At 41.9% G+C, this 11,860-nt stretch overlaps 2 protein-coding genes across 2 annotated transcripts; one reads left to right on the forward strand and one right to left on the reverse strand.

The window, feature by feature from the left end:
* Positions 1–972: 972 nt before the first annotated feature.
* On the forward strand, positions 973–1,915 carry LOC125630016 (histone H4). Its single transcript, XM_048835403.2, has 2 exons — positions 973–1,287; positions 1,489–1,915. The coding sequence occupies exon 2, from the start codon at positions 1,575–1,577 to the stop codon at positions 1,884–1,886; it is 312 nt and encodes a 103-aa protein (XP_048691360.1). The 5' UTR covers positions 973–1,287; positions 1,489–1,574; the 3' UTR covers positions 1,887–1,915.
* A 1,466-nt stretch (positions 1,916–3,381) lies between these two features.
* On the reverse strand, positions 3,382–3,693 carry LOC125630015 (histone H4). Its single transcript, XM_075124256.1, has one exon. The coding sequence runs from the start codon at positions 3,691–3,693 to the stop codon at positions 3,382–3,384; it is 312 nt and encodes a 103-aa protein (XP_074980357.1).
* Positions 3,694–11,860: the final 8,167 nt, after the last annotated feature.

The following is an 11,860-nucleotide window of genomic DNA, read 5'->3' on the forward strand; positions in this document are numbered from 1 at the left end:
GCATTTTTGATGGGTGCATTTCAAGTACATAACATGCTAATACTGTGAAATTTCATTTCATGTGCCACATCTATCATTTTTTATTTGAGAAATTAAGAGAAACTAGCAGTTGCAATCTTCCCCCACCACCGTCCACACAGATTTTATTTCTTTAACAAATAAGGTCTAGCACGAAATATATTGACACTGTTTTGGTGCAGTAAATTGGTGAGTATGTTGAACACACATCAAAATGTATACATATTTCAAACAAGGGAATCACATCTATAGCCATATTTTTATATTTCATATATTTTAAACAAATCATACCCTGAGTTTCTATGTCCTTCTTTTCCCTTTCTCTTGATGGGAAAAACATTCCAGTATTCAACACATAGGTAAATCCTACTATTGACAACGATAAAATATTAGAAGTGAAAACAGAAAGACGCCTTATTAGAAATCTCCACGATTTAAACTAATTAATTGGAACAGCCAGTAGATGGCAGCAGAGGCCAAATTGGAAATGGCTGATATATTCCTTAGCTCTTTATTTCACTATTTCATTATTTTCACCCAAGTTTCTCAATGGTCTAAAGGTTCGTAAATAATTGTTATACTGTTACCATGAAGAGGACTTCATACATAATTTTAATATCATGTCAGAACCTGGAGGGATTGCCCCTTCCAACCAGGGGGGTAGGAAATTGTTTCCACTTTCAATTTACAGCTTTGATTTCTCAGAGTCGCTGGAAAGCAAACGGACTTTAGTTTTCCAAATAATTTCATTTCCCAGTGATTATTCACAGCAACGCTCATCATCTCATAATTATGCAAAAATATGTTTTTATTTACAAAAACAACCAAAGCAGAAACGTCAATCACAGTGAAACGAAGGAAAGAAGAGCGGGCCCCGCGCCCCGCTCCCGCCCGGGCCCCGCGCCCCGCTCCCGCCCGGGCCCCGCACCCCGCTCCCGCCCGGGCCCGCTTTGCCGCATTGTCTGGCTCGCAGAGCAGCGCCCCCGCCCAGTCCCCCACCCCGACTCAAGCTGTAGAAAATGGCGGCGAACGGTAGAGACGGGCCAAGGAGAGAAGGCGTGTGTCAGGAAACCTGATTGGTCAGATTTTGCCGCAGCCCACAAATCCTCGAAACCCAGAGAGGAGCGTTTTCAACCCCAAACAGCCGCCGACGCGCGACCCTCGCCCGGCAGACGCACCAGAAGGGCACCGAGACGAGCGGCAACGGAGTTTGAAAGCGGCCGTTGTTTTACGCCAGGGGCGCGGAGGACTCCACTCTAATTCCTGGAGGTAGGGCTTGATAAGGGGTTTCCGCATCCTACCTGGGGCTGAGGCAGGGTTCTAGGAAGCCGTTGGGGGCAGGGCCCGTATTTATTTTACGAGAAAGCCTCGGGGGGTGTAACTCTCGCAGGGAACAGACCCCTGCGGGTGCGGGTGCGGGTGGGGGCGGGGGAGAGAGGCGAGCGAAGAGCCCACCCTTTTTCTTTTCAGTTCTCAATCAGGTCGTCCCGCAGACACTATACCGAGACTTCGTACCGCGTCCAGGGAGTCGGTGGGCTTGTGCCTGTGATTTTACCATGTCCGGTCGCGGTAAGGGGGGTAAAGGCTTGGGGAAGGGAGGTGCCAAGCGCCATCGTAAAGTGCTTCGGGATAACATCCAAGGTATTACTAAGCCAGCTATTCGTCGCTTGGCTCGTCGCGGGGGGGTGAAGCGTATTTCGGGGTTGATTTACGAAGAGACCCGGGGAGTGCTGAAGGTGTTCTTGGAGAACGTGATCCGCGATGCTGTCACTTACACTGAACATGCCAAGCGAAAGACCGTAACGGCCATGGATGTGGTTTATGCTCTGAAGCGCCAGGGTCGTACTCTCTATGGTTTTGGCGGCTAAACGGGTCCCTAAAGTCAACAGGGCAACACAAAGGCTCTTTTAAGAGCCACCCACTTTTTCACAATTAGAGTTAAATCATTTTCTTAATATAGGAGACGGCTCTTAAAATTAACTCGAGTAACTCAGTTTTTCTAAGTCTTAAGACTTGTTTTAAATGCGAAGATCTTTACAGTATAAATAATAAAGTAACTAGGAATTTAAAGTATCCAGTGTAAAAATGCTTGTACATTCAAAGATTTTTTTTAAAAAAACATCTTACAACTTGGTGGTCAATACGTTTAACAGAGGGCAAGGACAATATTAGCGAAATTTGGGGTTTTAAGCCCAATAACCTGCTACATTTTGTTACCTCTTTTTGCAACTTTTTTTTTTAAATCAATTGAAAAGAATACATATAAAACTCTTATAAAAAGCAAAGTAGGTCTGAAAAGAGCTTTTGGTTGTCGATACAAATATTTTTTCAGGTAAATTTAATTAGTACTTCTAGTAGCTGGTGATAGATTTAGTGCACTAAATTTAAAACGGGGCGGGGGGTCTTTAATGGCGTTTTTCCTTTATAGTACAATAAAAATACTAATAATGCATTGTTGGGGTTTTTTTCCATAACGTCCTACTAGAGAACAGCAGCTATTATCCTCACTTTCGATCATAAAAGTCTTAAGAGATACCAGAACTGTCAAAATCTGCTCCTACTCCCAAGAAATGGTCTAAGAAAGCTGTGACCAAGACCCAGAAGAAAGGCGACCAAAAAAAAAAAAGTAGAAAGACCAGGAAGGAAAGCTTCTCCAACTATGATTACGAAGTGCTGAAGCAAGTTCACCCTGAGACTGGTATCTTCTCCAAGGCCATGTGAATCATGAACTCTTTTTTTTAAATGACATTTTTGAGCGCATTGCCAGAGACACAACACAGCATGTTTGTCACTCTCCCCTGGCATCTACAAAAACAACGAGGAGTCCTTGTGGCACCTTAGAGACTAACAAATCTATTTGTGCATAAGCTTATTATGCCTAATAAATGTCTTAGTTTCTATGGTGCCACAAGGACTTCTCGTTGTCTTTGCTGATACAGGCTAACAACAGCTACCGCTCTGATGCTGTATCTGAAAGTACAAAAGCTGTCACCAAGTATACTAGCTCCAAGTAAATGCTCTTAATGCAGAAATTAATACCTAGAACCCAAAGGCAGCCACTCGTTTCCAGTAAGAGTTTATCATTTCTTACTTTTCCTCTAACAAATACTATCATTCAAGGAAGCCACCACTAATTTTACTGCTGAAAAACACATACGCTATACTTTAACCAAAGCACTAATTGTCGTTTACATACAAACATATTTAGCGTAAATACTCACGTATTTCATGTAAATTGAATAGTTTTTCATGTTAAGTTTTCACATCACAGCATAAGAACACAAGAATCATAGCTCTTATTGTGAAAAAGTGGGTGGCTCTTAAAAGAGCCTTTGTGTTGCCCTGTTGACTTTAGGGACCCGTTTAGCCGCCAAAACCATAGAGAGTACGACCCTGGCGCTTCAGAGCATAAACCACATCCATGGCCGTTACGGTCTTTCGCTTGGCATGTTCAGTGTAAGTGACAGCATCGCGGATCACGTTCTCCAAGAACACCTTCAGCACTCCCCGGGTCTCTTCGTAAATCAACCCCGAAATACGCTTCACCCCCCCGCGACGAGCCAAGCGACGAATAGCTGGCTTAGTAATACCTTGGATGTTATCCCGAAGCACTTTACGATGGCGCTTGGCACCTCCCTTCCCCAAGCCTTTACCCCCCTTACCGCGACCGGACATGGTAAAATCACAGGCACAAGCCCACCGACTCCCTGGACGCGGTACGAAGTCTCGGTATAGTGTCTGCGGGACGACCTGATTGAGAACTGAAAAGAAAAAGGGTGGGCTCTTCGCTCGCCTCTCTCCCCCGCCCCCACCCGCACCCGCACCCGCAGGGGTCTGTTCCCTGCGAGAGTTACACCCCCCGAGGCTTTCTCGTAAAATAAATACGGGCCCTGCCCCCAACGGCTTCCTAGAACCCTGCCTCAGCCCCAGGTAGGATGCGGAAACCCCTTATCAAGCCCTACCTCCAGGAATTAGAGTGGAGTCCTCCGCGCCCCTGGCGTAAAACAACGGCCGCTTTCAAACTCCGTTGCCGCTCGTCTCGGTGCCCTTCTGGTGCGTCTGCCGGGCGAGGGTCGCGCGTCGGCGGCTGTTTGGGGTTGAAAACGCTCCTCTCTGGGTTTCGAGGATTTGTGGGCTGCGGCAAAATCTGACCAATCAGGTTTCCTGACACACGCCTTCTCTCCTTGGCCCGTCTCTACCGTTCGCCGCCATTTTCTACAGCTTGAGTCGGGGTGGGGGACTGGGCGGGGGCGCTGCTCTGCGAGCCAGACAATGCGGCAAAGCGGGCCCGGGCGGGAGCGGGGTGCGGGGCCCGCTCTTCTTTCCTTCGTTTCACTGTGATTGACGTTTCTGCTTTGGTTGTTTATTTGTGCAGTGTATGACATTGTGAGCATGGCTGTGAATCGCTGCAAACGCGATCGCTCGGGAAACCACAGATTTGTTTCTGAGCCCTGAACATCCCTCACCATTACCGCAGGAGACGCAAGAGAGAGTTAGTTAGTTGGTACCCATTACTTAGGGCATCGGGAAGCTCCTCCACTCCTGTCTGTTTCTGGCAAGATTTTCAATGGTTCCTAGCTGTTTCAGGGTTTTTTTTAATTGATAATCTTTACTACCCTAACATATTTGTTTCAGTTTAAGTGTCTATCATACTTATTGACAAGAATACAGAACACCATTATTTCTACCATTATTCAGAATGTTACCATTTTCTATCACGGACAAACAAGTTTTTGATTTCACAGGAGCCAGACTCAGAGAACATGCTAGATGCATGGAAGAAATGGCGAGTGTTAGTGCTGGGGGGAGATGAGAGGAGTGAAGAAGGAAGTCTCTGCATTCTGGCTCAAGACTCAAGTTACTAGGATTAATAATAATAATAATTAATTAATAATCAAAAGGATAGTTCCAAAGTTAGCTCTTGACTGAACACTTACCAAGTGAAACAGGAGTGTGTATTTTGTAATCCCTGGGTATTTGCAACAATGAAATTTAGACCATTATCCACAATTCCTTCCCTGGCTCAACACAGAAACTTTCAATCTAAACATCTGTACAGACGGCTGCTGGACAGAGATAATATTTCACTGTTAGGTAAATATCAGGTGGGTCACTTTAGATTCATATAATGCCCAGAAGTATGATCGTGCATAACCATATTAACAACATTTCACACATATACAGTACTTTTTAGATGGTTGCAAACTTTTACTACTTTATTTTGGCAAAATGGCGGTGAGATCAGTAGACAAACAGGACCCTCCCATTTAATAGAGGGGAAACTGAAATAAGAGAAGGGAGGTTTTTAGTCAAGGCCAAAGGAGAAGAAATCACTTACAGATCAGAAGTAGAACTAGTGAGACTGTTTTTTTCTGTCTCTTCCAAAAGAGAATTTAATTTGGTGCCATAAGAATCTTCATTTTTCATACTTTGTGCAATTTTATCAGGACATTTGGTCAACATATTGTTTAGTAAAAAAAAATGGCATCTTTCCCATAGAACATCTTCCCTCATGTTCACTAACTAATCTTTTAACAACTAAAAAGTTTATTCTTTTTCTTATGATTAATACATGATCATAGTTGCATACTACTAGGCAGTACAAGGCTATTTAAAATATTAAGGCCATAGACAATAAAATTAATGATGAAAATATGTTCTTAAATATTTTATAAAATTTTATGGATTAATATTCTCAACTTTAACTTAATCTCAACATAAATGAATATCAGGAAAAAATAAAGTGTTGCACAAAATAATTACATGGTCAAAGATGTAAATGTGTTAATTTAATTGAACAGATTCCAGAAACCACAAAGTCTCCCAGGTTCATTTAAATTATCTCATTATGCATATAAATGAAAATATTTTCTTTAAATTTCTGATCACAGAAGAGCAATACAAAGTGTGACTGATTCATAGGTCAATATAGGAGCAAACTAGCTTTGACTTGTAAAACATATACGTATTTTCTTTATGTATACAATCTAATTGGGGCAACAATAGAGAATGAACTTAAGAATTTATTTGTTTTATTGTACTGTATAATGTCATAGAATCAGAATTATGTCTCTTCACTTATTATTATGTGATAATACTGTAACATAAATGAGTTCCCAATTAGAACAAAATGGGCACAGTATATATCACTCAGCAAATTCCACAGAAACAACAGGGGTTCCTTAGGGGCTCATTGAAAGAGGCCTCTTTACACTGATTGAAAGAAAAAAATCCAAAAAGATTTGGATGAAAAAAAAATTAATTTGGCTTAGTTGTGTGAAGTCTTTAAGTCTGTTAGTCTTTAAGGTGCCACCGGACTCCTCGTTGTTTTTGTGAAAACATCCTGACACTGTAAATAGTTAATAGTACATAATTAATATAATTTGTTGAACTATTTCATTTTTTCCTGGTTAGGATTTGTTGTTGTGTCCTCATTTTCAGCCTCTTTGGGAGGATGGACAAAGCTTAGGAGGGATGAGTTTTTGTACGTTTTGTTTAACCTTGTTATGGATGTGAGTTACCACAAGATAGTGGTGAGAGATAGTTAAGCAGCTCACCACCATCACCCAGTCCACCCAGGATTGTTAATCATGATGGCAGAGGGCTTTATCTGAGCATTGTTTGGGTAACTGTGTATGTGTGTTTGGGGAAAGAGGGGGGATGAGATGCATTCAGGACACAGAGTCAGAAAGGCAGTTAGTGTTGCTGTTAGACAGAAATGTTGGTAATGTGGCCCTGAGACAAAGCTAAGACAGAAAGCTGTATAAGCAGAGTGCTGGCTGAAAAGTCAGGTTTGGAAAAGTCAGCACACTCTCTCTTGCTTTTTGATTGCTCCTGTGATTGAGGAAACAGGACTGTATGTATAATTTTGTAAATAAAGAAGATTGCATCAAAGAAAATGGCTATATTATCAATTTCTCCTCACAGCTGAAACATCCCACCATACCCCAATTTTGGCTATCTACTTAGTTCAAAAGTGGTAACAATACAATAAAAGCCTATTGAAATATATGCACACTAGGATCAGAACAAAATCTATTTCAGGAATTCTAAACTGAGAAAAAAATTGATATATATACACACACACATGGTTTGGGGCATAAATGAGGTATTAAATTACTTTTTAGAATACAATGTACAGGTTTTTTACAAAGGAGGAAATTAAGGGAGATAATGATTTATTTGTGATTTTTAGATTACATTTCCAGATCAAACATTGTACTATGGATCTACAGCTTCAATGTTCAGTTTGTCTCTTTGATCATGCTATTCATAACAGTGTTGCTGTAATATATTTAGACTTCTGTACCACATGATATCTTAATTTATAAACTAGAACAGTATAAAATCAAGATGGTGTACATTCACTCAATTAAAAAATTGTTAATAGATAGGCCTGAAAATATAATTATAAATGGAGAATCGTTGTTGCGTGGCTGTGGTTCCATTGGAGTCTTGCAGGGATTCGTTCTTGGCCATACACTATTTAACATTTTTATCAGTAACCTGGAATAAAAACATTAATGATGAAGGTTGCAGATGACACAAAGATTGGGGGAATGGAAATAATTAAAAGGACAGGACACTCATACAGGACAAACTTGATCTCTTGGTATGTTCACCACAGGCAAACAATATGTATTTCAATATGTTCAAATATAAAGTCATACATCTACAAACATACATCTATTCTGGGAATCAATGACTGTGAAAAAGACTTGGGGGTCATGGTGGATAGTCAGCTGAACATGAGCTCCTAGCAGGGCTTAAATTTAGCTGGAGCTACCTTGAGTGGAGCACCAGTAAATATTTCAAATCTGCATGGCAGATGCCCCGACAGGTGCCTCCCACAGGGCTGAAGCCCCGAGCCCTGGCGTGCCCCCGTGGGGCTAAAGCCCTGAGACACACCCTCCCCACCCCCACCCCACTCTGCAGGGGCTAAAACCTGGAGCTCCAAATGGGGCATCGGGGAGGGGAGCGCTTCAAAAAATATTGTAAGGGAATTTAAGCTCTTACTACTAGTGAGATGCCATGGCCAAAGGGGATAATACAATCCTTGGATATATAAACAGGGGAATGTCAAGTAGGAGCTGAGGTTATATTACCTCTGTATTTGGCACTGGTGTGACCACTATTGGAATACTGTGTTCAGTTAGTTGTGAAGCTACAATGGTGCAAGTCATCCAGTAGCACCAAGGCCTACAAGGTTTTTGGAGCTCAACCAGCTGAAGCCATCCTCCCTAAGGCACTATGATAGTTACCCCACAGTCAACCTATAGGCAGACAAGGAAAACTGCACAACACTTTCAAAAGATGAGCCTGGGAGCTTAAATTCATAATTCTGCTAGACACTAAAAATCTCAAGGACTGAACAGAGACACTGAATTTATGGCTTATTACAACAATCTGTAACCCACTACCCCCCTATTTTTGTCCTATGACTGTAGAGGTGTTTAATGGGCCATTCTACCTTGAATGGTCTCTTCAAAATGGATGTTGATAAATTGGAGAGGGTTCAGAGAAGAACCACAAGAATGATTAAAGGATTGGAAAACATGTCTTATAGTTGAAAGACTCTTTAGCCTGTCAAAGACAAGGTTAAGAGGTGACTTGATAACTGTCTATTAATACCTAAATGGGGATCAGAAATGTGATAATAGAGAGTGCTTCAATCAGGAAGTTGATGAAACTAGACTAATTCAAACTAGAAATAAGGTGCACATCTGTAACAGTAAAGGCAATTAGTCATTGGAACAACTTGACCAGGGTTTCAGTGGCTTCTCCATCACTGGAAAATTTTAAATCAAGATTGACTGATTGATATATTTTCCTAAACTGTATTCTGTAGTTCAAGCATAGCCAGGGCCGGCCCACAACATTTTGGCACCTGAAGCGGGGAGCCCTTTTCCCCTCGCTTGGGCCAAAACTTTGAAACTCTGGGTCCTAGTGGCGCCCCTCCACAATCTGGCACCTGAGGCAGCCGCCTCAGTTCGCCTCATGGTAAGGCCAGCCCTGACTATTGAAACATAAATTATTACAGGGGAGTCATGTGGCATATAACATACAGGAGGTCAGACTAGACAGTCACAATGGTCACTTTTGGCTTTAAAGTCGATGAATCTGTGAGACACTTGACAATGGTTTCTATTACAATTACCAGCATTGCAAAACCTAACTTTTAGGTATCCTGATGCCTAATGAGATTCACAGAAGCCAGCTGCTGAGTTGGGAACTGCCTAAACTAGCCAGTAGGAAATACATAGGAGAAGGGTATGTCCTAAACCCTGCTTCTTTCAGAGAGTTAGTCTACAACTCCAGTCTGTAGGGAGGTTCCTCTCCACTTGAAATTCACAGACATGAACCCTTTCCTGGAGTTAGGCACCTAAACCACACCAGCCTTTTCTTATGAAAAATTGAGGTGGAGATGATGGTACTCTTCACCACCAGCAGGCCACTGGTTGGAGCATTCACTTGGGATGTGGGAAATGCAGACTGGAATTCCCACTCTGCCAGATTTGGATCAGGAATTAGAACCTCAGTCTCCCATATCCCAGGTGAATGTTATAACCACTTGCGTATCAGTGGAGAGCAGCATCACATCCTAGCTGTCCTTTGTGCAGATTGGTTCAATTCAGAGCATGTCTACTGGATTGGGCCACACAAGCAAAACAGGTGGCAGAATGCCTAATCTGTGAATCCTGCTGGGACTTAGGTATGAGCAGTTCAGTGACATCAGGATTTAGGTGGCTTTGCGCATGCCCACTGAGAAAAAAATTAATCAGCATGGAGACTTTACCAGTAGAAATTTTGGCACCTCCTGGGTTAGACAGCTGCTGAAGAGGAATCTTGAAGAACTCAGTGGGACCTAAATATTGGATTTGGGAGTCTAAAGTTCCAGTCAGACATCAGAGTCCCTTTCTGGATCAAGCCCAAAATGAATTGCCCAGGCTCACCCAGAAAGCCACCAGTCGAGCCAGAAATAAAACTCAGTTGTCCTGAGGCCTGGTCCAGTACACCACCACAGTGGTTAAGGATAAGAAAGCCCATTTCAGTCCTCATTGGCCTAATGAATCATAAGAATATTCAGCCTAAAAATAATCTTATCTATTGTTTACAGTCTTTTGCCCATAATGGATTGATTTAAATCAAGGTGATTTAAATCATCGAAGGCAAAGCTTTGATTTAAGTAATCAATTTTAATCAACTTTTCCATTTATACTTCAGTTATTATTGGCTGATATAACCATTACAACATGCTGATTGACAACTAAATAGAGCCCGTACACTAGACTTGGTACATCTTTTTGCTACATAGGAGGGTACACTATATGCATTTATTTAAGCAATTATACAGCTTAATATTTTCAGATTCTTATTAATTGTGCACTTTTAGTGTGCTAGAAAACTGTGAATGATATATTGCTTATTTACTAGATAATTACTTTTCTGCTCATGTTTTGTGTTAAGCTGCAATAAGATGGTAACTGGAATTGAATTAAACACCCAAAACAGCAGATAAGATTTATTTTTATTAAATAAAATAACTTAAAATGTTTTGGATACATAAATATTTCTTAACAAAACATGTTTCACATTTACAACTAAATGATTTATTACAAGGAGGATTAACTGCAGTCAGTGAATGTAGCTGATTATCTCAGATCAGCCTGGAAAAATGTCAGGAGCTTAAATTCTTACTTGCCTAAGTCTCTTGAAAATGAGACCAGGGGTGACAGAATGTGGGGGGCGCGGGGAGGGGAAGAGGAGCAGAGGGAAGGGACAGTGCCCTCCAACTTTTTATCAGCTGTAGGGGTGAGTGATGGGGAGAAGGTCCAGAGAGGAGCAAGCAGGGGCGGGATCTTGGGGGGAAGGGGTGGTGCCGGAGCTGGGTCTCAGGGAGAGGGGTGGTGTGAGGGTGGGGCCTTGGAGTGGAAGGGGCAATGCAAGGGCAGAGGCTCAGAGAGAAGGGGTGTTGCGGGGGCAGGACCTGGGGGGAGCTACAGCAAGGGAAGGGGCAGGGCCATGATTCAGGTATCTGTGGCCTCCCCCACTTTCAGGGTGCTTCCACTGCTCCTGAATGAGATAGTCTCCTAAGTTACTTAGGCTGCCTTTCAAACTTATTGATGTCATTCCCTTCCTCCTTGTATTTACTCATTTTAATCAGGTTTACTTTTAAAAACAAACAAACAAACAAAAAACCTTATTATAATTTAAATAGCAAAATAAAAAAATCTGATTTAAATTAAAACAAATATTGTATTTTTAAAAAATCATCAATTTTTATCCACCCTGCTTTTGCCCAATACAGCTATTGTAATATCCTTAATTTAGACCACAAAACTTTGTTAGCATGGTTAAAATTGCCCAGCATTTCCTGGTGCCCTTACAGACTTTAAGTGAATGTACATACTTACGCTCTGAAAACCAGGAACTAAAGACCTAAAGTAACGTATTAAACTGTGACACTCTATGGATGGTTTCACAGTGTATTGTAGGAGACCCTATCTGTCACATCTGGGGATCTTGGGCAGAAATACTATGAAACCAGCAACTCATGAAGGTAAACCAGTTCCAGCTGCACATGTTCCAGATATCTGTCCGAGGCCTTCATTGCAACATGTGTCAAGACATGGATTCAACTCAAAGCAATGCCCTGTATTGAATGTTTACATTAATGCAACTATCACCTGGCAAGAGAATGAAAAGCCAGGGCCTGAGACATATGTGTTGGCAGGGACTTGGCATCACTAGAAAGATTTCTTAAGGAGATCACACAAGCTGCTTGCATGAATTGGAGGAGTGAAGACAGCAAATGTGGTATCTAATAGTGGATGAATCCCCC

Source organism: Caretta caretta, chromosome 1, assembly GCF_965140235.1.
Source record: "Caretta caretta isolate rCarCar2 chromosome 1, rCarCar1.hap1, whole genome shotgun sequence".
NCBI classification, from domain to species: domain Eukaryota; kingdom Metazoa; phylum Chordata; order Testudines; family Cheloniidae; genus Caretta; species Caretta caretta.

Bases quoted from the DNA above. Each gene is read 5' to 3' on its own strand.
- LOC125630016 (XM_048835403.2), top strand. From the start codon at position 1,575: ATGTCCGGTCGCGGTAAGGGGGGTAAAGGCTTGGGGAAGGGAGGTGCC.
- LOC125630015 (XM_075124256.1), bottom strand. From the start codon at position 3,693: ATGTCCGGTCGCGGTAAGGGGGGTAAAGGCTTGGGGAAGGGAGGTGCC.